Source organism: Cinclus cinclus, chromosome 28 (assembly GCF_963662255.1).
Source record: "Cinclus cinclus chromosome 28, bCinCin1.1, whole genome shotgun sequence".
NCBI lineage: Eukaryota > Metazoa > Chordata > Aves > Passeriformes > Cinclidae > Cinclus > Cinclus cinclus.
The window spans coordinates 5,514,900-5,542,179 of record NC_085073.1 but is presented as its reverse complement, the minus strand read 5'-3'; the positions used below and the strand labels follow the sequence as shown (position 1 = coordinate 5,542,179).

General features: G+C 58.7%; 3 protein-coding genes across 4 annotated transcripts in view; 1 reads left to right on the top strand and 2 right to left on the bottom strand.

Moving 5' to 3' along the window:
• Positions 1-2,566, top strand: part of FBN3 (fibrillin 3) — a 71,990-nt gene extending 69,424 nt beyond the window's left edge. For both annotated transcript variants that reach the window (XM_062510243.1, XM_062510242.1), the window contains exons 61-64: positions 142-261; positions 906-1,137; positions 1,463-1,631; positions 2,192-2,566. In XM_062510243.1, the coding sequence (XP_062366227.1) occupies positions 142-261; positions 906-1,137; positions 1,463-1,631; positions 2,192-2,566 (896 nt within the window). The remainder of the gene's footprint in view (positions 1-141; positions 262-905; positions 1,138-1,462; positions 1,632-2,191) is intronic.
• Positions 2,567-7,315: 4,749 nt separating this feature from the next.
• Positions 7,316-7,570, bottom strand: CTXN1 (cortexin 1). The gene has a single exon (XM_062510393.1). It carries the CDS (start codon positions 7,568-7,570, stop codon positions 7,316-7,318), a length of 255 nt encoding a protein of 84 aa, XP_062366377.1.
• A 15,119-nt stretch (positions 7,571-22,689) lies between these two features.
• Positions 22,690-24,445, bottom strand: LOC134054358 (uncharacterized). The gene is made up of 3 exons (XM_062510070.1): positions 24,378-24,445; positions 23,038-23,200; positions 22,690-22,878 (listed from the first exon to the last, which is right to left on the bottom strand). The coding sequence occupies exons 1-3, from the start codon at positions 24,443-24,445 to the stop codon at positions 22,690-22,692; spliced, it is 420 nt and encodes a 139-aa protein (XP_062366054.1).
• Positions 24,446-27,280: the final 2,835 nt, after the last annotated feature.

Below are 27,280 nucleotides of genomic sequence, written 5' to 3'. Positions count from 1 at the left end.
ATCCCAGCAGGGGCATCTGGGGGTGTCCCTGCAGAGCCAGGGCGAGGCACAGGAGCAGCCTGCAGGGTGCCAGGAGGGTCCCTGAGCCCACAGCAGGGGCAGGGGACAGCGCCTCACTCCCTGTGTGTCCCTTGGGTGCAGATGTGGACGAGTGTGACGGGAACCACCGGTGCCAGCACGGCTGCCAGAACGTGCTCGGGGGCTACCGCTGCGGCTGCCCCCAGGGCTACGTGCAGCACTACCAGTGGAACCAGTGTGTGGGTGAGTGGGGGGACACTTGGGGGGGTCCCCTGCCTGGGGGAGGGTGTCCCATACCTGGGGGATGCATTCTGTACCTGTGGGGTGTACCCTGTACCTGTGGGGTGCACCCTGTACCTGTGGGGTGCACCCTGTACCTGTGGGGTGTACCCTGTACCTGTGGGGTGCATCCTGCACCTGTGGGAGTTACCCTGTACCTGTGGGGTGTACCCTGTACCTGTGGGGTATACCCTATACCTGTGGGGTGTACCCTGTACCTGTGGGGTGTACCCTGTACCTGTGGAGTGCATCCTGCACCTGTGGGAGTTACCCTGTACCTGTGGGGTGCACCCTGTACCTGTGGGGTGTACCCTGTACCTGTGGGGTATACCCTGTACCTGTGGGGTGTATCCTGTACCTGTGGAGTGCATCCTGTACCTGTGGGGTATACCCTGCACCTGTGGGGTGTATCCTGTACCTGTGGAGTGCATCCTGTACCTGTGGAGTGCATCCTGTACCTGTGGGGTATACCCTGCACCTGTGGGGTGTATCCTGTACCTGTGGAGTGCATCCTGCACCTGTGGGGTGTACCCTGTACCTGTGGGGAACACCCCATGACTCCGTGATCCCATCCTCCCATCATCCCATCATTCCATGATCCCACGCAGATGAGAACGAGTGCTCCAGCCCTTCTGCCTGTGGCTCTGCCTCCTGCTACAACACCCTGGGCAGCTTCAAGTGCGTTTGTCCCTCGGGCTTTGACTTTGACCAGGCCTTCGGGGGCTGCCAGGACGTGGACGAGTGCTCGGCCGGGGGCAGCCCCTGCAGCTACGGCTGCTCCAACACGGATGGGGGCTACCTGTGCGGTTGCCCCGGGGGCTACTTCCGAGCAGGACAGGGGTAAGGATGCCATTCCCAGCTGGGAATGCCAGGGAAATGTGGGACAGGGAATCCTCAGCTTCTCCTCACCCATGACAAGCTGCTCGTGTCTGATCCTAGGGCTGCCAGCTGATGCTCTGTAGATACACCCAGTGCAGGATGGGGATTAATTAATCCGTTAATTAATGAAACTGCTGTGTTGTGGTGTCTCCCAGGCACATCCTGTGCTGTGCCCCACACCCACACTTGACCCTCTGGGTGTTTCCCACACGGAGAACCCGGGAGAGGTGACATTTCCCTTGGGTTCATGGATCTGAGCTGGCTCTCTCTGCTCTCCTGCCACCAGCCACTGCATTTCTGGCTTGGGATTTGGGAAGGGTCCCTACCTGCCTGCACCCCAGGAAGAGGATGAGGACAACCTGCTGTCTCCTGAGACCTGCTACGAGTGCAAGATCAACGGGTACCCCAAGAGGGGCCGGCAGCGGCGCAGCGTCAACGGCACCGAGAGGCACCAGGTGAGAAATCCAGGGCATTCTGGAGGGGCTGGAGCAAGGCAGGAGCTGGATCCCTTCAGGAATAGAGGCCTGGAGTGGATCCCATTCCCTCAGCAGCTCATCCATATCTGCCCAAATTTGGCATCCCCAAACCCTCCTTGTGAAACCAAGGAACCAAGCCCATGTTTCCAATCCCTGGAAGTGTCCAAGGCCAGGCTGGACAGGGCTTGGAGCAAGCTGGGATAGTGGGTGGTGTCCCAAGGGGCTGAACAAGGCTGTTTTTAAGGTCCATTTGAACCCAAACCATTCCATGGTGCTGTTCCTCAGAGTTCTGCCCTCTGTCCAGAACTCTCCTGGGAATTTCACAGCCCTGGGCAGGAGAGGTCATTTTAGGATCCTGAACTTACTGATCCTCCTCAGGGATGGGGGCTGTGTGCTGGGAGTTCAGTGCCAGTGGCACAACCAGGACACCAAGAAACCCAAAGCTCTTGCTTCCCAGATTTGATTTGGGGCTGAATTTCCCTAAACCAAACCCACTTTTCCCTGAGCTGTCCCTGAATTGCACTGCCCTTCCTCGGCAGGACCAGGGTGTGAACTTGGCCAGCATGGACGTGGAGGCTCCGCTGTCGATGGCTCTGAACCTGTCGGAGCTGGCGCACAAGGAGCACATCCTGGAGCTGCTGCCGGCCCTGGAGCCGCTGGAGAACCGCGTGCGCTACGCCATCGCTCAGGGAAACGAAGAGGGGCTGTTCCGTATCCACCATAAGGAGGGGCTCAGCTTCCTGCACCTGGGCCGCAAGAAAATCTTGCCGGGCACGTACCTGCTGGAGATCGTGAGCGTGGCCCTGCCCCGCCGGAGGGAACTGCACAAACTCGAGGCCAACAACCACCTCGATTATTTGGCGGGGGAGCTGGGCCAGGCACTGAGGATGAAGCTGCAGCTCCAGCTCTACTAAAGCCACCAGAGACCCCCCCCCCCAGTCCCACCCGACAGCACAGCAGCCCTGCCCCTCGCCACCCAGCCCAGGACAACAACGGGCTCCTCTCCTGCCACCGCTGCCACCACTGCCAGGACAGCCACGGGAAATGTTCCTGTGGAATCAGCCACGGGAAATGTTCCTGTGGGATCAGCCACAGCCACGGGGAATGTTCCTGTAGGATCAGCCACAGCCACGGGGAAATGTTCCTGTAGGATCAGCCACGGGAAATGTTCCTGTAGGATCAGCCACAGCCACGGGAAAGGTTCCTGTGGGATCAGCCACGGGAAATGTTCCTGTAGGATCAGCCACAGCCACGGGAAATGTTCCTGTGGAATCAGCCACGGGGAATGTTCCTGTAGGATCAGCCACAGCCACGGGAAATGTTCCTGTGGAATCAGTCACGGGAAATGTTCCTGTAGGATCAGCCACAGCCACGGGAAAGGTTCCTGTGGGATCAGCCACGGGAAATGTTCCTGTAGGATCAGCCACAGCCACGGGAAATGTTCCTGTGGAATCAGCCACGGGAAATGTTCCTGTAGGATCAGCCATGGTAAATGTCCCTGTGGGATCAGCCACAGCCACGGGAAATGTTCCTGTAGGATCAGCCACAGCCACGGGAAATGTTCCTGTAGGATCAGCCACAGCCACGGGAAATGTTCCTGTGGAATCAGCCACGGGGAATGTTCCTGTAGGATCAGCCATGGTAAATGTCCCTGTGGGATCAGCCACAGCCACGGGGAATGTTCCTGTGGGATCAGGCACCACAGGATCAACCACAGAAAATGTTCCTGCGGGATCAGCCACAGCCAGGACAGCCACAGGAAATGTCCCTCTGGGATCAGCCCCCTCTGGGGATGCTCTGCTCTTCTCTGCTCTGCTCCAGGGGGTGCCTGAGCCGAGCCCAAAAGCCAAAAAAGGACCAAGCCCGAGCCCAAAGCTCCCAAAAGCCAAAGATTCCGAGCTCCTGAGCAGGGCCTCCCCTCCCTCTGCTCCCCCTCATCCAGGGCTCTCTGAGCTGGGGAGCTGCCTGCTCTCCATGGCCACATCCCAGGAAGAGTGAGTTCTGGGAGCTGTGGCTCCGTGTGATGGTCCCTGCATTTCCCAGCAGCTCCTCCTCTGCTCCTGCCCTGGATGGTGCTGCAGGAGCTCCCAGAGCCAAGGGACAGTTCAGGTTCTCCCCTCCCATCCCAAAACCTCGGGCAGGAAGGGAGCCAGGGACACCCAGGGCATCCTTTGGAACAGAATCCTTGACTTAGGGTCACCTGTGGGAAGGGAGGCTGGGAGTTTTGGCTGACCAAAAAGAGTGTGGAAAATTTGGGATGGAGTGGCTGGAGAGCTCCGTGCTGCCCCCACATTCCCTGTGCAGCTCCCTCTGTCCCTCTCCCAGCTGATCCCTGTGGGGCCATTCCCTGGTTTTGTAGGAATCCTGTGCAGTTCTCCACCAGCCCTGTGCTCATTCCCGGGATAAAAGGTGATGATTAATTCCCGGGATAAAAGGTGCTCATTCCTGTGATAAAAGGTGCTCATTCCCGGGATAAAAGGTGCTCATTCCCGGGATAAAAGGTGCTCATTCCTGGGATAAAACGTGCTCATTCCCGGGATAAAATATGTTCATTCCCGGGATAAAATATGTTCATTCCTGGGATAAAAGGTGCTCATTCCCGGGATAAAAGGTGCTCATTCCTGGGATAAAAGGTGCTCATTCCCACGGAGCTGCCTCATGGCCAGGCCTGAGGTGGTGCTGGTTTCTGGCCAGCGTTCTGCACTGTATCCATCCACCCTCCCATATTTATGGAAAACCACCAAAGGAATTTTTGCTGGTGCTGTCAGGAGTGCATTTTCCTGTAACTTTACATTTTTTTGGAGGGGTGGGAATTCCTCCTGCTTCGCTGCCGCTGCAGGGGTGGGGGATGTGTGTGTTTACTGTATCGGGGCTCCAGGCAAACTTGAAAACTCTTCAAAGCAGCTCCAGACTCTGGATTTTACAAGAGTCCCAGAGCTTGTGACAGGATGGGTGGCCTGATGTTTGGGATTGTTTATTTGGGGTTTTTTTATTATTATTTTTTGTTTGTTTTTTCCGACAGGTGCTTTTTTTTTAAGAAAAAAAAAACCAAAATCCAAAAAGTATTAATAATAATAATAATAAATTAGCAGAGCTGGGTTTGTGTGTGTGTGTTGAGCCAAAGTCTCAAAGCTCAAGGTTTCCTCTCCTCCTCTCTGGTGTGGTGTTTTGGTTTTTATTTTTATTTTGTTTTGTTTTGTTTTAATACTTGCTGGTTATTTTCTTTTTTTTTTTTGTTGTTGTTGGTTTTTTTTGAGAGGAAGTGTTGAAACCCCAAACCTGTGCCCCTTGTCCCGAACAGAGAGGTGGCTCTTTGTGGAATTCCTTTTTTGTATCAGAACAAATAACGGCAACAATAAAATTATTTTGGGTTAAGTGGGGCTGTGTCTTTGTGTGGGCACAGACTGGGGGAGGGCAGGGCCCATCCAGCTCCGACCTCGAGCATCCCTGGAGACAAAATTGGGATTGTCCAGCCTGGAGAAGGCTCCAAGGAGAGCTCAGAGCCTCTTCCAGTCCCTGAGGAGAGCTGGAGAGGGACTGGGGACGAGGGATGGAGGGACAGGACACAGGGAATGGCTTCCCACTGGAACAGGAGAACCTGGGTGGGATACTGGGAAGGAATTCATGGCTAGGATGGAATTTCCAGAGCAGCTGTGGCTGCTCCTGGATCCCTGGAATGTCCAAGGTGGGAGCACCTGGGACAGTGGGAGATGTCCTTGGCATGGCAGGGCTGGCACTGGGTGGGCTCGGGCCATCGGGTGAGTCCAGCCCGGAGGTTCCTTCCAGGCCGACATTCCCGGTTTTAGGTAGCTCTTCCCGGCTCCCAGCGCACACGGAACCCGGTGCCAGCAGAGGGCGAGCGGGACTGCGGCACCCGCGGCCGGGAGAGAGGGGACAGCACCGGGAGAGAGAAGGGACAGCACCGGGAGAGAGAGGGGACAGCACCGAGAGAGAGAGGGGACAGCACCGGGAGAGAGGGGACAGCACCGGGAGAGAGGGGACAGCACCGGGAGAGAGAGGGGACAGCACCGAGAGAGAGGGGACAGCAACGAGAGAGAGAGGGGACAGCACCGAGAGAGAGGGGACAGCACCGGGAGAGAGGGGACAGCACCGGGAGAGAGAGGGGACAGCACCGAGAGAGAGGGGACAGCAACGAGAGAGAGAGGGGACAGCACCGAGAGAGAGGGGGGACAGCACCGGGAGAGAGGGGACAGCACCGGGAGAGAGGGGGGACAGCACCGGGAGAGAGAGGGGACAGCACCGAGAGAGAGGGGACAGCACCGAGAGAGAGGGGACAGCACCGGGAGAGAGGGGACAGCACCGAGAGAGAGGGGACAGCACCGGGAGAGAGAGGGGACAGCACCGAGAGAGAGGGGACAGCAACGAGAGAGAGAGGGGACAGCACCGAGAGAGAGGGGGGACAGCACCGAGAGAGAGGGGACAGCACCGGGAGAGAGGGGACAGCACCGAGAGAGAGGGGACAGCACCGGGAGAGAGGGGACAGCACCGAGAGAGAGGGGGGACAGCACCGAGAGGGAAACAGGAGCTCGGAGCTGGGAAATGTCCCTAGAACAGCTCTGTGGGTCCGAGGGGATTTCTGTGGGACCTGCTGGGACAGGAGGAGGCCGGACTGGGTCCCCGTGGTCACTCCGGATTTGGGAGGCTCCGGGTCCCCTCCCGGGTCACATCAAAGAGCGGAGCAGGAGCCGGCTGGGGTTGGCACGGTGCGGCTTTATTTCCACGGAGGGGGGCGAGCTTCTCCCCTCCTTGGGCTCAAATCCCTTCCACAAACCCTCCCGCTGCCCTGTGGCCACCTGCAGCTCCCCCTGCTCGCCCCTCGGCCACTTCCAGAGCCCTGGGAGAGACAGGGAAGGACCGGACAGCCCCGGTAGCCACGGACACGGGGAGACCACCCCAGCAGGGAATGGTCACGCTGGGATGGATCCCGTGGGAGCTGCCAGGTCCTGATGGCCGAGAAGCCTCTCCCGAGGGTTTTGTGACACCCTTGACCCACCCTGGTGTCCCCAGGCTGGGAGGGGAGCTCAGGGGTGCCCCTCTCCCAGCTCAGCCCATTGTCACCAGCAGCGCAGGGACAGCCAAGGGGGGGGGGGGGGGGCTGCACAGGGTGGGGGGGTCCCCACCCCAACCCCTCCCTTTTGGAGGGTCTCAGGAGCGGCACACACAAAGAACAAAGCCAGCACTTGGGTCTGGTGCCGAGAAACCCCTGACGGACACAGCTCAGCTACGGGACACACGGACACGCACGGGACCACGGGCAGCACTCCGGGGGCACGGGGGTGGGGGGGACAGGAGGGGCCGGGGGTGGGGGGGGGGGTCAAAGCTCGGGTCTGGCACCGGGCAGAGCCCAGCCCGGGGGCCCCGTGGGCCGAGGGCAGGTCCCGCCATGCCCCGTCCCGTCCCCTCCACCATACCCGGGGGGCACGAGGGGCAGCGGGGTCCTGTCCAGCCCCCGTCCCCCAGCGTCCTGCGGGGCTGCCAAGAGAACTGAGAAGTGCTTAGAAAAGAGAGAAACCCCTAGAAAACCTCCCCCGGGGCCAGAGCTCCCGTTCACCCCCCCCCGCCCGGAGCATCCCTTTGGGGCAACACCACGGAGGAAGGAGGGGCAGGGGCCGGGGCCAGCGGCGGGGACTCGCCCCGAGCCCTCACACCAGGGCGTAGTCGAACTGGCCCCTCTCCAAGCCCTCCTTGTGGTCCGTCCAGGAGGAGGCGGGCATGCGGCTGTAGGGGTCCAGCAGGATGCGGAAGCAGCGCACCATCAGCATCACCAAGAACACCAGGAGGAAGATGACGAAGGCAAACACGGTTTTCTGCTCGGCATCCATGCCCGCGGTGCCGGCGGGATGCTCCACCAGGGATGGGGAGAGCAGTTCATAATCCATGGTGGATGCATCATTCATGGCAGAGGCCAGGGGCTCCAGGGCAGGGTGAGCTCGGGTGCCCCGGGGCAGCCAACTCCAGCCTCCCTCTGTGCCCAGGCACTGGAAAAGCGCCTATTCCATGGGCAATTGCTCGGGATGGGCTCCTGGCCGAGCCCAGAGCTCCTGGAGAGAAAAACAGAGATGGTGAGGGAGCAGGAATTGGATACAGGCATGGGGGAGATGGTGAAGGAGTGAGGATTCGCCACGAGGAAAGCAGAGATGGTGAGGGAGGAGGAGCTGGGTGTGGGGGAAGCAGAGATGGTGAGGGAGGAGGAATTGGATGTGGAAAAACAGATGGTGGAAGGAGAAGGAATTGGATGTGGGGAAAGCAGAGAGGGAGGAGGACACGGCCCTGGGATACAGCAGCAGGAACAGGGAAGGGCAGGGAGGTTCACAGGGAATTTTGGATTTTCTGGCAAGCTCAGGAAGCCACCGATGAGGGCACAGGGTGGGTGGGCAGTCCAGGCACTGGTGCAGAGGCTGCTCCTCTGACCATAAATCCCCAGCAAACCCTGGAGAGGCCCGGGCCGGTGCTGAGGGACTTTGGAAACCCAAATCCCAGGAAATCCCCACCAAAAAGGAGCTGTGGGGGCAGAGGGGCTGCTCAGAGCAGGACCTGGGCTGGAGCTGTGCCAGGATGGATACGAGCACAGGGAGGGGCTCGTTCCTGCTGGGGACTTGTGTCCAGCTGCTGCTCCCTGCAGGATTTGGGGCAGAGGGAGATGGAACAGGGGCACTCACCTGGCTGCAGCTGCGTGGGGACAGGAGCAGGGCCAGGCTGTGCCCGCACAGCCCCGTCACCGTCACCGAGGGAGCGTCCGGCTGTCCAGGGCTTAGGGAGAGGGACAGACAGAAGAGTGGGGTTAAAAAGGTGGTGGCACTGCAGGGAGCACAGCAGAACATCCCGGGACAGCTCTGGAATTCCCAGCAGGGTTAAAAAGGTGGTGGCACTGCAGGGAGCACAGCAGAACATCCCAGGACACCGCTGGAATTGCCAGCGGCTCTTGGAGCAGCACTGGGGGGAGCTCAGCCAGGAGAAATCCACACAAATATCCCTGGAATATCCATATCAATGTCCCTGGAATAGCCACATCAATATCCCTGGAATGTCCACACCATCATCCCTGGAATATGCACACCAACATTCCTGGGAGAAAATCCATGACAACCTCACTGGGAAAACACCCACGCCATCCTCACTGGGAGAACATTGACACCACCCCCTCGGGAGAACATCCACACCATCCTCCCTGGAATATCCACACCATCCTCCCTGGAACATCCACACCAATAACCCTGGAATATCCACACCAATATCCCTGGAACGTCCACACCAATATCCCTGGAACATCCACACCAATATCCCTGGAACATCCACACCATCCTCCCTGGAACATCTGCACCAATATCCCTGGAGCATCCCCCCAAATAACCCCTTGTAGCATCCTGGAGTGTGAATTCAGGCTCCAGAAAATCTGGGCTCCAGGGAAAAAGCCACAAATCTCCCTGGGAGAGCCCAGGAGCATCCCCTGCTCCCCTGGCAGCGATATCCAATATCCAATAAATATCCAATATCCGTGGGGAAGGGGAAGGCAGAGCAATTCCAAGGCCACCACTGACCTGTCCTACATCCACAAGATTTTAAATCACTCCAGGAACAGGGATTCCAGCCCTGCCCTTTCCATGGAGGAATTCTCCCAATACCCAGCCTAAACCTCTCCTGGTGCTTCCCATGGATGTATTTGGATAAAGAATTCCCCTTTGTGGTACTCAGGACAGCAATAAATCCTGGATCTGCAGAGGCCCAACTGGCTCAGGTCCCAAGTCCAGGGAGGAACAGGCACAGTCAGGACAAAAGAGAAAAATTCCTGCTAATTGGTGACCCTGGAATTATTTATTTACATATTATTAATGCAAATTATACATTTATATAGTTTATATATTTTTATATTAAATATTATGTATCCTGGAGTATTCACAGTAAAGGATGCATTCCCTTTTGGGATGTGTCGCCTTTTCATCCCTGTGGGAAGAACCAGAACAGGTTCCCAGAGTGGAACTGTGGCTGCTCCATCCCTGGAAGTGTTCAAGGCCAGGCTGGAGCACCCTGGGGTGGGGGAATTGGATGGAATCGGGTGGAAATGGAGGAGCTTCGAGGCCCTTCCAGCCCAGCCCACTCCATGACTCTGTGCTCTGGATTTCCTGGGAATTTCGAGCAGAGCCCCATCCCTGTGCTCAGGCCCCTCGAAGGACGCTGCTGTTATTTCAGGAACAGTTGATGGAGTTTTATTAAGATTTTATTCCTGTTCCCTTAGTAACTCAAAAGACACAGGCGAGGAAATTGCTTAATAGGGACAGAGCTCACAAAGGAACAGGATCACTGTCAACAATTCCAGGAGGCTGTGCCCAGCTTTTTCTGGGAAGGAGGCACGAATTAAATGTTAATTTGGGAAAGCAAATACCTAATGAGATGCTTATTTAGAGCAAAGGAGGGAGTCAGCCCGGAGCCAGGCAGGATCTGGGTATGAGCCAGGTGGGATGAGGGGCAGGATCCAGGTTTGGGGTGGAAGGACCTCAAAGCCCATCCAGAGCCAACCCCAACCCCTTCCAGTGCCCCAGGCTGCTTCAACCTGGCCTTGGGCACCTCCAGGGATCAAGGGGCAGCCACAGCTTCCCTGGGAATTCTATCCCAGCCCCTCCCCACCCTCACCCTAAAAAATATCTCCCTCATTTCCACCCTGAATCTCCCCTCTTTTCGTTTAAAACCATTACCCCCCACCCTCATCTTGCTCATAAACGAAGCATCACAAAATCTCCCTGGAGCTTTTTTTGTTGTTGTTTCTTTTTTTTTTTTTTTTTTCCCCCATAATTTTTGGTGCCTGAACTCCTCAAAGGTGGGGAAAGGCTTCACTTGCAGGGCCATGGGGGTCCCTCCCTCTTTCCCTTCACCTCCAGAGCAGCAGGTCCGGGTGTCCGAGCTGTGTCCGAGCTGTGGCCGAGGCAGCTCCCTGCCCCTCCGGACACCCTGGTGCTCCCCCCGGAGCTCCTGGAGCAGCTGGAATCTCTGCTTTGCCTTTTTCAGTCAATGCTGCTGCTGGGACGGGCCCTGGCTGCCTCTGGAGCACATCCAGGGCTCTGCCAGGGAAACCTGAATTTCCCAGAGGATCAAACCCCGGCGCTTCCCCGAGTCCCCCGGGGGTTTTGTGGCGATCAAAGCAGGGTGTGAAGCTCATGGAGAGCACAGGGCTGTTCCCTCTCTTTCTGGGACAATCCCGATTTTCCTCTCTCCCCTTGCTGTGCATCCCAGAGCTGTTATCCCCGGGAATCTGCTCCTGCCTGTGCCCCCAGCTCAGTGCTGCCCCCAGGGCTTCTCCTCCGTCCTGTCCCAGCAGAAATAAAGGTTTTCCCCATGTCAGGAATCCAATCCACTGGGATCCACTGGGATCCACCTCCCCTTCCCTGTTACTCCCTGCCAGGGACAGACCTTTCTTCCCACCAGCATTCCCACATTGTCCATGGCCAGGGGGATGCTGAGCCCCCCTCCACCCCCAACCTGGCTGTTCCCAAACCTCCTGGATCCATCCCAGACTGGATGGAGAACCAGGCAAAGCCAGGACCAGGCAGTGCTGCCCTTCCCAAGGATCCAGCAGGATCCAGGGGCTCCCCCCAGCCTTGTGGGATGGACAAAGGGATCCAGGATCCAGGAGGGATCTTGCCCTGGCTCTGGGACGTTCCCAGGAGGATCCCAAGCCTCGTCAGGGTTCCTTGGATGTCTGGTGTCCCCTCACATTCCAAACCCTGCTCCGGGGCAGTTTCCTGGGGATAATGGGAAGGGCTCCAGCACCTCTCCTAAGATGGAATCCTGCAGTTTGGGGGAGATGGACCCTGGATCCAGGGAGATCCGAGTGGATCAGCCCCACCGAGTGTCCGGGATGTCCCATCCCATTTGGGGAAGGTTCAGCCCAGTCCCAGCCAAACAGGGATGGATTTCCCCAAACCTCAGGCTCTGACACCCCTGATCCTCCCAGGACCCCTTCTCCCAAACTGATCCCAGCTCCAGGAAAGGCTGATCCCGCCCCAAATCCTGCCCTCTCCACCCAGCCTGGACAGCACCACTGGGATATTTCCTGCATCCCAGCCCCTGAGCCCACCCAGCCGTGCAGGGATGGGGGTCCCAGGCAGGGAACCTCCGCTCCCAGCGCCAGCTCTGCTCCCTCGGGATGTGGTACCTGGCTGCCCCGGGATCCCGGCTCCATCCCCGGCCATCCCGAGGCTCCCGGGGAGGGGAGCGGCTGCCGCTGCCGCCGGAGCGGGTTCCTATGGCGATGCGGAATTAATTAGAATAAAAGGTGGAGCGCAGCAATTGGAGCCGGGAGAAGTTTCCTGAGGCGCCTGCCTGGGAAAAAACAGACCGTGGGAGTGCTCGGGGCTGGGGGCTGAGCTGTGCCCCGGCTCCTCATCCCTGTGCAACCCAAAAAAAACCCCTCTGATCCTCCGAGAAGCATCTCCATCCCAAAAACCTCCTCTGTGAGCCCTGGGAAGCTCCTGCACCCCTGTGCTCCCCAAAATCCCCCTTGATCCCTGGGAAGCTCAACATCCCAAAAAACTCCCTGCTGATCCCTGAGAAGTTCCTGCACCCCTCTGTGCTCCTCAAAATCCCTGGGAAGCTCCTCCATCCCTGTCCCCCTGAGATCCAGGACTGTCCCCGTGTCTGTCCAGGGGTGCTCCAGGATTTCCAGGCAGGCACAGACCCCCCTGTTTGTGGCACTCGGACCAGGATTGTCCTCAGGGACACTCTGGGGTCACAACTGGCAGCACCTGGGCACCTTCCTGCCCCAGGATCAGCTTTTTGGGATCAGCTTTTTAGGATCAGCTTTTTGGGATCAGCTTTTTGGGATGCAAAGTGCTGCACCTCCGGTGGCCCCTTCCCACAGGGAAAATTCCTTGGGAATACTCACAAATAGCCACATGCTTTCCTGCTCTATCCTGCTCGGTTCTGATGGAATTGGGGTTCCTGGGAGGTGCCCACAGGGAGTTCTCCACACTCCAGCAGTGCAGGGAATGCTCAGTGCCTGGGGCACAGGGCAGCCTCAGCAGGGGCAAATTAAAATTGCTTTGCTCATCCTCGGGCCCTGGCAGGGCTGGGAGGGTATGGGTGAACAATTCCTGAAGGTCTCCTTCCCACTGCTCCTGGGAGAGCCACGAGAGCCTGGTGTGGCTGCTCTGGCAGCTCCCACAGTTCCTCTGGAGAAATCCATCCTCTGTCCCTGTCCCCAAATCCCAAATGTGGCCAGGGGGTCCCTCAGTGCCTCCCCCTGCATCCCTTCATCATCCCTTCATCATCCCTCCATCCATCCATCCATGGACCCATCCATCCATGGATCCATCCATGGATTCCCTCAACCCATCCCTCTCCATCCTGGAATTCTTTGCTTTAATTTTCAAGTTTAATTCCAACCCTTCTGTCTCAAAATTCTTCTGCCTCTCCCAAAGTCCCTGGTAAAGAGCCCCTGCTCGTGGGAACTGCTGTGTGGAGCTTCCCACTCTGCCCTCTCTCCTTGGAAGGATTTCAGGACTGGAAGGGATCCTTGTGCTGAGGAGTTGTTCCTCTTTCAGCACAGGATGCAGGATGGTGCTCAGGGGAGCTCGGGACAGAGATGCCCTGAGGCACAGGGAGGCTCTGGCACTCAGGAATATCAATCCCATCCGTGCCTCAGAGCAGGGATTTGGGATCTGGGCTTTGGGGGATGCTGAAGAAATCCAGGTGGAGACAGGGAGGTTCCTCCTGGATAATGAAACGAGATTCAGCCTTTATCCCACCACTCAGCCCTGCACTTTGGGGAGAGGAAAATCTGAGTTCTCTCATCAGAACTCCCTTCCCTGTGAATGCCAGAAATCCCCAGCAGGATCTGAGCCCTTTCTTTGCTGACAAAGGGATCTGTGAGAGCCTGCAGTGGCTGCTCTGGGTACAGCCCTGTGGCACCGAGTGACTGTTCCTGCTTGGAGGACAATCCCACACTTGGCTGCTCCAGTTCCAAGCAAAAAAAAAAAAAAACCCAAAAAAAAACTATCGCCCGTGGCTGGGGGAAAACCATTCGTGGTTCCTGCAGGTTCCAGCCATGCTAGGTTGGATTTTACTGACAATGGAAAATGAAAGAAAATCACCTTGGACTTATCGGGAGCCTGGATGGCTGCAGGAGAAATTCCTCCATGGAAAAGCTTCAGAACAGGCTGGGCTCCCACTCTGCAGAGGCTGAAAGCCGTGGGGATGTGGCACTTGGGGACAGAGGTGGACTTAGCAGTGCTGGGAATGGTTGGGCTCGATGGTCTTGGAGGTTTTATCCAACCCTAAAAATTGCACGATTATTTGGGATGGCACCAAAGCCCCCGTGTCACTGGGGGAGGGGACAGGGACAGCTCCCACCCCCTTTCCTGAGCCCTTCCCGAGGGCTGAGGGTCATTCCCAGCATTTCCCCCACCCCGTGCCAGGTGACACTGAGGGAAGGGAGTGTCCTGTGCTGTCCTTTCCAGGCTCCCCTGCTCAAGCAGAGAATTCCAGCTCGCTGCCCCTTCCCGAGCCAAGCCCAGCCCTGCAGAGCTCTCCTGGACAGGTGAGGGATGTTCCACACCTGAGCTGTTCCCTGATTCTTGCAGGGGCTGCGAGCTCTCCCTGCGCAGAATCCCGGCCCCAGCAGCTCCCCTGAACCATGGGCAGAGGGGAGGAGAGGAATCCTGGTCCTGTGGATGCTCCAAGGTGGAAAAGAGGAAAAGGGTCCTGGAGCAGGAATTTCCAGGGTCAGGAGAGGAAACTCCAATTCTGAGGAAGCGGGAGCTGCAACCAGGGGAATCCACAGCCGCAGAAAATCTCCACTTCCCAGTTTTCCATCCAAACCAGCCTTTCCTGGTCGAGCCAGAGAGGTTTGTGAAAACAGGGGAGTGACAGGGGGTTCTCAGCTGTGAGGACACGGTGACACCAGCAGGGTCCAGGTCCCAGAAGCCACCCCAGGATCTCCAGAGCCCAGGGAATCCAGATCAGGATTCCCTGATCCCAGAGCCACAAACATTCCCTGATCCCTCTTTCCTTGCCGTGGATGGACAGCAGAAAATTCTCAGTCCCTGTCCCCTCCTGCTGCTCTGTTCTGTCACCCCCAGCCCCACTCCAGAGCCCAGGGAGGAGCATCCCAGGCTCCCAAAATGGATTTTGATGCTAGCCCAGGCAACCTGGAGGCTCCGGGCCACAAATGGTGTTGTCACTTGCAGTGGGACACATTAATCTGCTCCATAACTCCTGCAGAGAATCTCTGGATAACGACGAGCATCCCATGGGCCGGCTCTTCCTCAAAGAATTTGTCACCATCCATAAATTGCTGGGAGATTTATTCCTGCCAGCCCTAAAACTGCACACAAAGTAATGGGATTTGTCCAAAGCCTTTAACAGGCTGTTCCCCTTGATTTAAAGGCTGTTGAAGTGTCTTTATTTTCTTAGCACATTATTAATTCACATTCTGGCTCCGAGATGCCTCCAGAGCCGGTGATTTGGGAATGAGAGCAGGGAAGGGCAGCTGGAAGGGCTTAGACAGCGAAAAACCAGCTCAGGGTAACTCCAGACTGGGAATAAACAAAGGTTATCCATGCCTGGAGCTCTTCATGGAACGGCCACGCTCAGCTCCAGAGCTCCCAGGGCTCTGCACACAAATATGGAAATAATTCCCTGTCCCCAACTCGTGGAATTGCAATCCCAGCTCCAAGGCTGAGATTCTGGCAAGTGTCAGCTCCAGCCTCTGGGGAGAGTTCCCAGCTTGGGGACACCCCAAAACTCCTGGCTCCAGGATCCATCCCCGGGGATCAAAACCTGGAGAAGGCTGAGCCCAGTGCCGCTCCCAGCTCATCCCAGCTCATCCCAGTGCCGCTCCCAGCTCATCCCAGTGCTGCTCCCAGCTCATCCCAGCTCCCAGCTCATCCCAGTGCCGCTCCCAGCTCATCCCAGTGCTGCTCCCAGCTCATCCCAGCTCCCAACTCATCCCAGCTCATCCCAGTGCCGCTCCCAGCTCATCCCAGTGCCGCTCCCAGCTCATCCCAGCTCCCAGCTCATCCCAGTGCCGCTCCCAGCTCATCCCAGCTCATCCCAGTGCCACTCCCAGCTCATCCCAGTCCCAGCTCCCAGCTCATCCCAGCTCCCAGCTCATCCCAGTGCCGCTCCCAGCTCATCCCAGCTCCCAGCTCATCCCAGTGCCGCTCCCAGCTCATCCCAGTGCCGCTCCCAGCTCATCCCTGTGCTGCTCCCAGCTCATCCCAGCTCCCAGCTCATCCCAGTGCTGCTCCCAGCTCATCCCAGTGCTGCTCCCAGCTCATCCCAGCTCATCCCAGTGCCGCTCCCAGCTCATCCCAGTGCTGCTCCCAGCTCATCCCAGCTCATCCCAGTGCCGCTCCCAGCTCATCCCAGCTCATCCCAGTGCCGCTCCCAGCTCATCCCAGTGCCGTTCCCAGCTCATCCCAGTGCTGCTCCCAGCTCATCCCAGCTCATCCCAGTGCCGCTCCCAGCTCATCCCAGCTCATCCCAGTGCCGCTCCCAGCTCATCCCAGTGCCGCTCCCAGCTCATCCCAGCTCCCAGCTCATCCCAGTGCTGCTCCCAGCTCATCCCAGTGCCGCTCCCAGCTCATCCCAGTGCCGTTCCCAGCTCATCCCAGTGCCGCTCCCAGCCCTCTCTCCGGGCTCGGTGGCCAGCTCGGGTTGCCAGCTCATGTTGCCATGGCACCGCGATGTCCCCGCACTGCTGTGACATTCCCCACAAGGCTCCGGCTCCCCCAGTCCCGGTGGTCCCGAGCCCAGCTGGGGTCGTGTCCGTGCAGATCTCGAGCAGAGCTCGCTGTGGGATCGCTCCGGAGGGGATTTTTCCCTCCTGAAATCCCGGATTCACAATCTCGTCATCACATCCCGGATTTATATGGGAATCCATTCCCAGATCAGGGAGCTGTCCGATTTAAGGGCCCCGTGGCTGTGGCCTGGCACCTCCCAGAGCTGGAGGGAATCACAGAATTCCAGAATCATGGAATGGTTTGGGTCGGAAGGACCTTAAAACCCATCCAGGGCCGTGGGCAGGGACACTGCCACTGTCCCCAAGCCCCATCCAGCCTGGCCTTGGGCACTTCCAGGGATGGGGACTCCACCTGCCCCAGGGCTGGACAATCCTTTCCATGAAGAATTCTCCCAATATCCAACCTAAAACACCCCTGGCACAACTCGAGGCTGTTCCCTCTTGTCCTGCTCTTCCATGAGAGCAGATCCCGATTTCCTCCCCTCTCCTCCTATAAGGAATTGTGGAATATTTACAAATACAGCCACATTCCCTTATCCAAAAGCCCAAATCCAGCCCCAAAAGCACCTGGACATTCCAAACTCCCCCCAAACCCACACATCCAAGGCCCTGAGCAGTGGGAGACCTTGGGAAAGGGAACAGGGATCAAAGCCTGGCCTTTCCCACGGGCAGCCTGTGCTGCCTCATTTGGTGTTAATTTGCATTTTTCCTGGTTTTTATGAGCAACGAAAAGAGGATGGGGCAGCACGAGGTTTCCCTCAGCTCAAATCCAGGGATCAGTTTACAGGAAAATCAGCCTGGAAAACAGGGAGGGTGTTTCTGCTGTGTGCAAACAACCCCAGAAATGCTGAGTAATTCCTGGAGCATGGGAGGCAATCATTACTTTTAATTACCAATTAAATGACTCGGTAATTTCTCGCATTCAAGCAGCAATGGAACTGCAAACAATGCCAGGCAAATCGGGTCTTTAGCATTTAATTACCGGGCTCTGCCATGAATTATTGAGCAAATGGGCAAAGACTCAGCTCCGAAGAACTCCGGTGCAGCCATTGAGGGATTTTTAATCATTCCTGGGTTTGTTTGGAGCCGCCCTCCACGTGCACCCACACCCGAGGCTTTGTGTGGATCACGGAGCTGAATTCCCCCAAAATAATCCGGGCTGGAAACCACAAGAGTGGGGTCGTCAATCCCAGCTCTGCTCCTGTCACAGAATTCCAGGATGGGCTGGGTTGGGTTGGAGGGACCATAAAGCTCATCCAGAGCCACCTCCCGCTGTCCCAGGCTGCTCCAAGCCCCAAAATTCCCGGACTGAGAAGGCAGCAAAGGCTGAGCAGAGGGAACGTTCCCGAATCCATGTCTGGATTTTGTCACCAGGAAAAGTCCAAGCAGGGGCTCAGCCTGGGAATGCCAAGTGCTCCCGACCCAGCATCCCCACGCGACCGTAAATCCAAGGAAAAATGGACTTTCCAAGGGCTGATTGCTGTCATCAATGAATTCCAGAGGAAACAAGAGCGAGCCCCCAGCCTCGGGAATTCTCTGCAGTTATTCAGCCCCTCCACCCACCCAGTTCAGAGGCAAGCAGGAGCAGGAGAGGGAGGAGAAGAGGGAAAGCAAAGCCTTGCTGGATTTGATCCATGTCCTTCCCAAAGCACGACAAGTGTCCCAGCCTCTCTCCCTGGGGAGCACTTTTAACCTGGAGAACGTCCCTGAATCCCTCCATCCCTCCTTCCCTCCTGGCTTTGCAGGACCTGTGGGGCACTGCTGGACCGAGCAGGAGACCCGAGGTGCTGAGGGACCACCAGCAGCACCCCCAGAGCTGCTCCTCCTCTTCCTCTTCCTCCTCCTCCTCCTCTCCTCCCCCGCAGTGCCAAAGCCTCTCCCGTCACCGAGATGAGCTGATAAAAATGCAGATCGATCTCAGGGCCAGGGCTCAGCTCCCGGAAATCGATGCCGTTCCCATGCTGCGAACTCCCAGTGATTTTATCCACCCTCGGGAAGCTCAGAGCTTCCTCCTGATCAAATCTGGCCACAGCTCCCAGCATTTGGAGCAAACCGGGCAGGGGAAGGAACTGGGAGCTGCTGGTGGATCAAAGGGGCTGCCCTGAGCTTCTTGAGGCTCCCCAGATCCAGATTCAGCTCCGGGAATATCCTGGGGGTGAGCACAGCTGCGGGATGGGCAGGATTTGGGAAATCAGGAATGGCCACAGAGCCAGCGGGGTCCCTGGATCCCAGCACGGCCCCTGGATCATCCCCATCCTCTGACCCATCCCTCACCTGAGCCAAAGGCTCCTCCATGGCTTACCCAGAGCCAGGAACGCCTGGGCTGGGCTGGGATGAGTGACACACACAACACAGGACAGAGCCAGAGGGAAGGAGCATCCCCAGAAGCAGACCCCAAATCCTCTCATCCCTGGAACCCTTCCCCTTCCTTCTCCCCCTGTTCCAGGCAGGGACAGACGGGGGGGGGGGGGGGGGGGACGGGACAGGGGGACAGGATTGTCCATCTGCAGCTGGAAGCCCCAGCCGTGCCCCGGGGGATTTGTGTCCCAGCCGCCCCCAGCTCTCGGCTGCAGCTCCTGTGGATCCAGCTCCGGCCCCGTGCCAGGATCCCAGGCAGGTCCCGCCTGTCCCCGCCCTGTGCCAGGACACTTTGTGCCATCCCAGCGCCAAGCACTCTCCATCACTGCCTGATTTGTGTCCCTGCCATGCCCCAGTGGCGAGAGGCATTCCTGGAAGCACCTTGGCAGCCGAGCCCGGCGGCTGCTCCGGCTGCAATCCCAGTCCAGGGACACCAGGGCCGTGTCTGGGCAGAGCCTGGCCCCTCCAGGGCAGGACAGGAGCTCCCTTGGGGACAAGGTTCCCTCTCTGCTGCTCTCAGGGAACGTTCCCTGTCCCACACAGGAGAATCCAGGCGTTTATTCCAACCCCTGGCAGCGGCTCCAGTTCCAGCCCCTCCTTTCCTGGAGGAGCCTTGGGTGCTTCCCACGAAAGAAGAGGATGCCATGGATGAAGCAGCTCCATGGGATCCAGAGGCTCTCCTTCCACAGGAGATAGAGCACCCCCAGCTCTGCCCTTCTCGGGGACGCAGCCAGGCCTGGAGCCCACCCCGATCCCTGCTGGAATGCAGGAGAAGGGAGTGCCCGGATCCCTCCAGTGTTCCCTCAGTCCTTGGGAAGGCTCAGCCGGCTGCTGGGGACACGTGGCCCTTCCCCAGCAGAGGCTCAGATCTGGATCCCAGCGTGGGATGCTCCAGGCAGGGATGAAGGAATGAAAGGAGAGCGTTACAAAACACGAGTCCTTGGAGCAGGGAGGGGAATTTGGCCGGCACCGCTCACCCTTCCAGGCCTTAATCCCTTCGTTAACACAGCCCGGCACAATTAAAGAATTCCCAGCCCTGCAATGCAGAGGGGCTGCGGGAGATCCCGGGAATTCAGGTACAGGAGTGTCCGGGCTGAGGAGCCCTTCCCACCCCGGGGCAGCTCAGTGGGGCCAACCTAAGGATTTTCCAACTGAATTCCATGAGCTCTCCCATGCCAGAGGATCCCTCATCCCCCCGGGCTGGACCAGATGAGAGCCCAAGGGCAGCAGGAACGTGGGGACAGTGAGGGTGGGATGGCAAAGCCACCTCTGCTCACCCCAAAGGGAATTGTTTGATCATGGAATGGGCTGGGAGGGACCTTGGGGGTCCCCACTATCCCAGACTGCTCCATGCCCCGTCCAGCCTGGCCTCCAGACCCATTCTAGGCTGGAAGAGGATCCAGTAACTCCTGCCCTGCTTCTTTGGGAGCTCCCAGGAGTTTGTTCCTCTCCATGAGCCCAAGCTGCTGCTCTCCTGTGGGCTCAGGGATCTCTGCTCCAAACCATTCCCATGCACTGGGGAATTCCAGCAGATGCCAAAGGTGCTTCCCAATAAAGGTTTGGATTCCAAAAATCCTCACTGAAGGAGGTTCTGCCTGGGTGGTTGGGATGGCAGAGACACGATGGGCACCGAGCCCTGCCAGGACAGGAAGGGAAAGCCACACAAGGCCTGGGAGGATGTTAAAGTCCGTGTGCTCTGACCACAATTCCATCGCAAACAACAATTCCAGGTCCCTCTCTGGGTCCCCACAGCCCCTCCCAGCAGGTTCCAACTCCACAGCCTCCAGCTCCTCTCGAAATCCCAGTTTTCCATGCCCTGGAGCACCCCCATCCCGGCATTTCCCTTCCCATCCCTGGTTATTCCTTTAATCCCGGTTTTAACGCCCCGCCCCGGGCTGCAGCCGCAGCCTCGTGGCCCTTACATTCCCCTTCAGGAATCCGATCCATCAATCTGATTTTTTAGGGAACATTTGGAGCCCGGAGCATCTCCTGCCAGCCCGGCAGCAGCGCTTCCTCCCAAAGCTCTGGATTTACGGGCAGCTGGCAATTCCAGAGAGTTCACCAGGAGCCCGAGGGTGCCACCCGCTCCTGTCACCGCTCCTGTCACCCGTGTCAGGCACCGGGGGTGGCACGGAGCTGTCGAGCAGCGGCTGCCGCTCCAAGCTCCGGCTTTTCCGGCAGCCGCCCACGGCCCTGCTGCTGCTCCAGCCCCGGCCCGGCCTGGCAGGGGCTGGGCACGGCTCTCTCCGTCCCCGCTGTGCCCCGGGAACGCTGCCCCGGCCCCGCCGGCCGCGGGGAGAGCGGAGCAGATTTCCCTGGCAGCGGGAGAGCCGCGGGGACAGCGGGACCCGCCCGGCCAGGGCCACCTGCAACAGGTGGATGGAGCCTTGGGGACAGCGGGAGCTGCTGGTGACCCTGGAGCTGTCCCAAATCACGGGATCAGGGAATTGTTTACATTGGAAAAGCACCCCCAAGATGATCGAGCCCATTCCCAGCAGTGCCCAGGGCACCCCTGCCCCCTGTCCCCAAGTGCCACATCCACACGGTTTTAATTCCCTGCGGGGATGGGGACTCGCCCAGTGCCATCGTGCCAGTGCCTGAGCAATTTCTGTGGAGAAATTCTCCCAATATCCAACCTAGAGCCTGCCTGGCACAGCCTGAGGCCCTGTCCTCGTGTCCCATCCATCCTTCCCGGGGGGATCCGCAGCTCGGGGGTTTCAGCCACGCCACTCCCGTGCAGTTTTCAGGGTTGATCCCACCTCTCTCCCTTCCCCTCCCGACGCCGGAGCCGTGGGAAGAGACCCCGAGCACATTCCCAGGCAGCCTCCCAGGGCTGCTCAGGGAAAACCAGAGCCTCGCCCAAAGATCTGGGCATTGCCAGGAGCAGCTGGGGCTGCGCTGCCACCCGCAGCCAGCCAGACCCCGCTCCCACCGCGTCCCTTCGCCGGGAGAGCCATTCCCAGCTCCTGTCCCACGCCCAGCCCTGCCCAGCACCACCAGAGCCAGCACGGAACAGCAGCGGAATCACCTCCCCTGCTCTGGGACACGTTCCTGCCCAAAAACAGCGGCTGGGAGGAGGCAGAGCCCCCATGGGAACGGCAGGGAGGAGGGGATGGCACTCAGGTCCTGGGGATCCCCAAACCCCCGTCAATCCCACCCCGGCACTGCTGGAGCTTCATCTCATGTTCAACACGAGGCTCTGCACCAAAAAACTGCCTCCAGCGAGCCCAGACTCACCGAATTCCCTCCGCCACGGGCAGGGCTCCCCGGCACTCCCGGACATCTCCCAGGGGGCTGAGAGTGAATCGCCCCCGGCTCCTCCAAGGGGCAGCTCCGTGGCTCAGCCCTTTGTCCCGGGGTTCTGCGGGATCCCCCCCGGCTCCAGCAGGGGCCAAGCAGCTCCGTTTCATCCCAAAGTTTCCCGAAGCCGCCCTTCCCCATCCCCCAGACCCGGGGCGGGCACCCCCAAAGCCCCTCAGCACTTGGGGGCTTGGGCAGCCGCCTCTTTGCTCCCCGACAGCAGAACCCCAAAATCAGCAGCCTTGCAGCAGCTGCAGGAATTCCTTGCTTTCTACTTCTTCTTCCCAAAAAATGCCCATCCCAGATTTTATCTAACAGCGATATTTTTTCCAAAAGTCCCCATTTTTTCGCTCTCCCCCCACCCCAGGCTGTCACAGACCCACGGGCGCACCCCGAACCCGGGGATACCGCAGCTCCCCGGACCCCCCCTGTCCGCAGGGAACCCACTCGGGGCTGGGGGCAGCCGGTACCGGGAATGGCACCGGGATGGGCACCGGGAGCGGAGTCTCCCCGCATCCCGCACCGCCCCTGCGGAGCCGCGGGCGGGCGGTGCCCGGTGCATCCCCGGGGCTCCGCCACCAAACTTTCCCTGTTCCCCCCGGTTCCTTCCCGGTTCCCCCTCGCTCACCTGCGCTCCGGACAGCGGGCGGGGTCCGCGCCCGCCCCGCCGCTCCCCGAGCCCATCCGGACCGGCCCCGCTCCCGGTGCCGCTGCCGTTCCACGGCGCAGCCTTCCCGGCCGGGGAGCGGAGCGGAGCCGCCGCCAGCGCTTGCGGGGCCGGGGTTTGAATTCCTCCGAGCGGCCCTGATTGGGCTGCGGAAGGGGGGGGGAGCTGCGAGAGGGGGGGCGGAGTGAGGATACGGGGTGGGGAGGGAGGGAGGGATGGATGGATGGATGCGTGGGGTGCGGGGATGCGGAGGGTGTGGAGGGATGCGGGGGATGTGAGGGATGGAGAATGCGGGGGTGTGGTACCCGGCGTGTGGGGGGGGGGGGGGGGGGATGCAGCGGCTGGAAGGAGGCGGGAGGGGGTGGGAAACACGCGGGGCTGCGGGAAGGTGGGAGAGGGAGGGTGCGGGGGGGATGGGAGAACGTGGGGATGCGGAAAGGTGTGCGGGATGTGAGGGGAGGCGGTACCCTGGGGGGAATTTTAGGGATGTGGTAACCCGGGGATACAGGTGGAGTGGGAAGATGCAGGGATGTGGTACCCAGGAGGAATTTCAGGGTTTGGTACCCTGGAGAGATGCAGGGATGTGGTACCCCGGAGGGATTTTAGGGTTTGGTACCCTGGGGGTGCAGGGGCTGTGCTGTCGTGGGGGGGATGCCAAGGAATGTGTCCCCCCGAGGTGACACCCGGGGAGGTGACAGCACAAGGACCCTGGGAACAGGGACAGGGGGCTGCAGTGGGTGTGGTCCTGCAGGACCCTGGGCGTGCAGGGAGGAGCAGAGCCGTGGGAATGCTGTGAAAATACGGGATTGGGGAGGTCAAGGTGGCTGCAGGGGCATCCATGGGAGTGGCCCTGAGGATGTGGGGGACAGGAGAGGCTATGGAGGTGCTGGGAAGGGGACACAGCCGTGCTGGGACAGGCATGAGGGATCCAGGCCCCGCTGGATTCTTTTGGCCAAGATCCTTTCCAAATGTCAGCTTGGAATTCCAGCACTGCCGCTGCTTGTGCCCACTGTCCTGCCCATCCCGCCCTGCCGAGGATCTCCGGGACACTCCCTGGCCCAGCAGGAGCAGTCCGGTGGTGATGGAGCTGCTGCTCCTCTCCAGCCAGGAGCTTCCAGCACACCCTCAGAGCATCCCTGCAGCCAAGCACATCCCTGCTGCTGCACCATTGCTGGCTGGGTCCGTCCCTCTGGAGCGCTGCCCTCCCGCACACCCGGGGCAGAGCAGAGGGCGATTGTATTTTTCCTCTTTTCCTTGTCCCCAGTCCCTCTCCAGCTCTCCTGGAGCCCGTTCAGGCCCTGCAAGGGGCTCTGAGCTCTCCCTGGATCCTTCTCCTCTCCAGGTGAGCATCCCCAGCTCTCCCAGCCTGGCTCCAGAGCAGAGATGCCCCATCCCACATGGAATCGTCCAGGCTGGAGATGCCCATTGGTGTGGCACAAACCTTGGGATACTGGAAGCAAGGATAAGCTCTGCCAGGGCTCTCACCTGACGCTCCACAGAAAATTCCACTATTCCCTGAAAATTATCAGCCCTTGCTGTGGGCACAACAGTCGCACAGACCCGAGGAGGCTGGCAGGGGAGGGAAAAGGGGAAAAAACGCCTGGAAAACTGTTGCTGTGCACGGCTTCGGTGTCTCCATGGCTACGGGAGCTCGTGGCAGACGATCCAGGGGAACTCGGACGTGCCGGTGCCAATGGAGACCGCGGGGCTCATCCCTGCCAGGGCAGGTCCCCCCGGCATCCCATGGGATCAGAGCAAAGAGGAGGGATCCCAAACCCATGGGATGGGCTGGTGGAGCCTGCGGGGCCAGCGCCCGGCATGTGCTCCCATGGAATTCTGAGCCTGTGCTCCCATGGAGTTCTGAGCCTGAGTGTGTTCCCATGGAGTTCTGAGCCTGTGCTCCCATGGAATTCTGAGCCTGTGCTCCCATGGAGTTCTGAGCCTGAGTGTGTTCCCATGGAGTTCTGAGTCTGTGTTCCCATGGAATTCTGAGCCTGAGTGTGTTCCCATGGAGTTCTGAGTCTGTGTTCCCATGGAATTCTGAGTCTGTGTTCCCATGGAATTCTGAGCCTCTGTTCCCATGGAGTTCTGAGTCTGTGTTCCCATGGAATTCTGAGCCTGTGTTCTCAAGGAGTTCTGAGCCTGAGTTCCCAAGGAGTTCTGAGTCTGTGTTCCCATGGAATTCTGAGCCTCTGTTCCCATGGAGTTCTGAGTCTGTGTTCCCATGGAATTCTGAGCCTGTGTTCCCATGGAGTTCTGAGTCTGTGTTCCCATGGAATTCTGAGCCTGTGTTCCCATGGAGTTCTGAGCCTGTGTTCTCAAGGAGTCCTGAGCCTGTGTTCCCATGGAATTCTGAGCCTGTGTTCCCATGGAATTCTGAGCCTGTGTTCCCATGGAATTCTGAGCCTGTGTTCCCATGGAATTCTGAGCCTGTGTTCCCATGGAGTCCTGAGCCTGTGTTCCCATGGAATTCTGAGCCTGTGTTCCCAGGGAAACCCGGGCGTGTGGAGAGGGTCCGGGCAGTGCTCACAGCTCCCGCAGCAATCAGAGCCTGTCGGGATGTTCGGATCCCTCCTTTCCCAGAGCAAACCTTGCTGGCAGAAAGGATCCATCAAAATCACGGCAGATTTTCAGGGTATTTTAAGAAAATTGTTTCGTGAAGTTTCTGCTGCATTTGCGTTTAAAAAGGGAGGTATTTTTGGAAGTTATCCCTTTCCCATTTCAAAATCTATGTAAATCCTGTCAGATAGTCCCAGTTCCCAATTAGCAGCACTGCAGCAGCCGAGGGAAAAATGAATTAAAGCTGTTTCAAAAAGCACCTCAGCTGAAAACATCCCAGGGAAAGGTGAGATCGTGACCAAGGACAGAATAAAATCAATGGATCCATTCCTTTAGCCCGTGCTCATTTCCCTCCCGAGGGCTGCTTTGAAATCCAGCCATTCCAAACCACCCTGGAATCAGGATTGGCTTTTAAGGGATGGCACAGAGGTGTTGGATCCCATCTCCCTGTGGGATTCCCAGGGTTTTCCAGCCCTGCTCTCCTGGGACATTCCCCAGAGCTCCCCAAAAGCTTTGTGGGGTGACAGCCACGGGCTCCAGCCCCACTGGAGTGGGGATGCCATGTCAGGATCCTTCTCCCAGGGGATCCAGCCAGTCCCTGGGGATGTCTGGAAGCTCCTTCCCTCTGGAAAACAAATCTCTGCAGGACTCTGCCCAGCCCAGCCCAGCCCTGGAGCGAGGGAATTTTCTTTTCTGGAGCTGTTCCAGGTCCCTGTGGTGCTCCCGGCCTCGAGGGGCTGAACCAAGGAATCAGGGCCTGGCTTGGCTTGGAAGGACCTCAAAGCCCATCCAGTCCCACCCCATTCCCCCTTCCCACTATCCCAGGTTGCTCCAAGCCCCATCCAACACTTGGACACCTCCAGGGATGGGGCAGCCACAGGCAGAACCTTTCCCAGTGGAATTTCCTCCCCATGCTCTGTGGGGAAGCTTGACGAGAAGTGTTCTCTAAGCCTTTGCCTTAATTAAGCTTAATTTCTTTATTTGAATTGGCAGGAATAGTCAGAGCCAGAAGAATCCCCACATCCCTCAGTAACTCATCCCTCCACCGAGCCTGACAAAGCCCCCGCTCCTGCCAGCAGCTCCAGGGAGAACTTGCAGCTCTTGGAGCTGATCTGAGACAGGAGAAGAATCATTTTGGAATCATTCACCACAAAAATAAATAAATAAATAAATAAACCCCATCTCCGAGGCTTTGGCAGAGGAGCTGAGCTCTGGAGAGACAGCACAGGAGGCTGCTGCTCCATGGATCTGTCCCAGCTCCCTTCCCAGATGAAAAACACCTCATTCAAAAAATCCTGCCCCCTCTAATGAATTGTTCTTGAACGAGGTTGGTGCTCTGGGCTTGGCACAGCTCTTCCCTCGGAGCTGTCATTTGGCAGGGATGTTTTGTGTGCTAAAGGCTGGAAAGAAGAGACCCTGTGCCAGAAAGGCCCGGGGAGCACAATTTCACCTGGCAGCAGGGGCTGCATCCCTAAAAAATGCATCGGAGGGAGGAACAGAGGAGCAAAGAGCACTGAGGGACCACAGGTGATGGGCCCAGAGCCACCCTGATCATCACATCCCATCCAAATCCAGCAGGGAACTAAGAAATGACTGAACAAACCCCTCAGGGTAGTACTGGGTGTCCAAACTCCAGCACTGCAGGATCTGGGGGAAAAGCCCCGAGTGCCTCGGGGTAACAGTGAGGGATGGCCCAGCCTTCCCAAGGGACAGCTCAGGAATCGCAGAACCCTGGGATGGGCTGGCTTGGAAAGGGCCAAAAGCATCAGCTCCTTCCAAGCCTTCCCTGGAGGGTGGAGAGGCCCTGGAGTGAATTCCCAGAGCAGCCCTGGCTGCCCCTGGAGGTGCCCAAGGCTGGGCTGGAGGTTTGGAGCAGCCTGGGAAGGGGTGGGGGTTGTGAGGGCTCCGAGCCCCCCACGCCTCGGTGGGAACAACCCACGGGATGTCAGAGCCTGGCAGGGAGCAGCTGAGTCACCATCCCACCATCCT

Coding starts and splice junctions, on each gene's coding strand:
- CTXN1 (XM_062510393.1), bottom strand. CDS start 7,570: ATGAATGATGCATCCACCATGGATTATGAACTGCTCTCCCCATCCCTG.
- LOC134054358 (XM_062510070.1), bottom strand. CDS start 24,445: ATGAGCCCCGCGGTCTCCATTGGCACCGGCACGTCCGAGTTCCCCTGG. Junction 23,201..24,377: donor ATCGTCTGCCACGAGCTCCC/GTAGCCATGGAG, acceptor AATTCCCCCCAG/GGTACCGCCTCCCCTCACAT. Junction 22,879..23,037: donor CCCCCCCCCCCACACGCCGG/GTACCACACCCC, acceptor CCCCTTCCGCAG/CCCAATCAGGGCCGCTCGGA.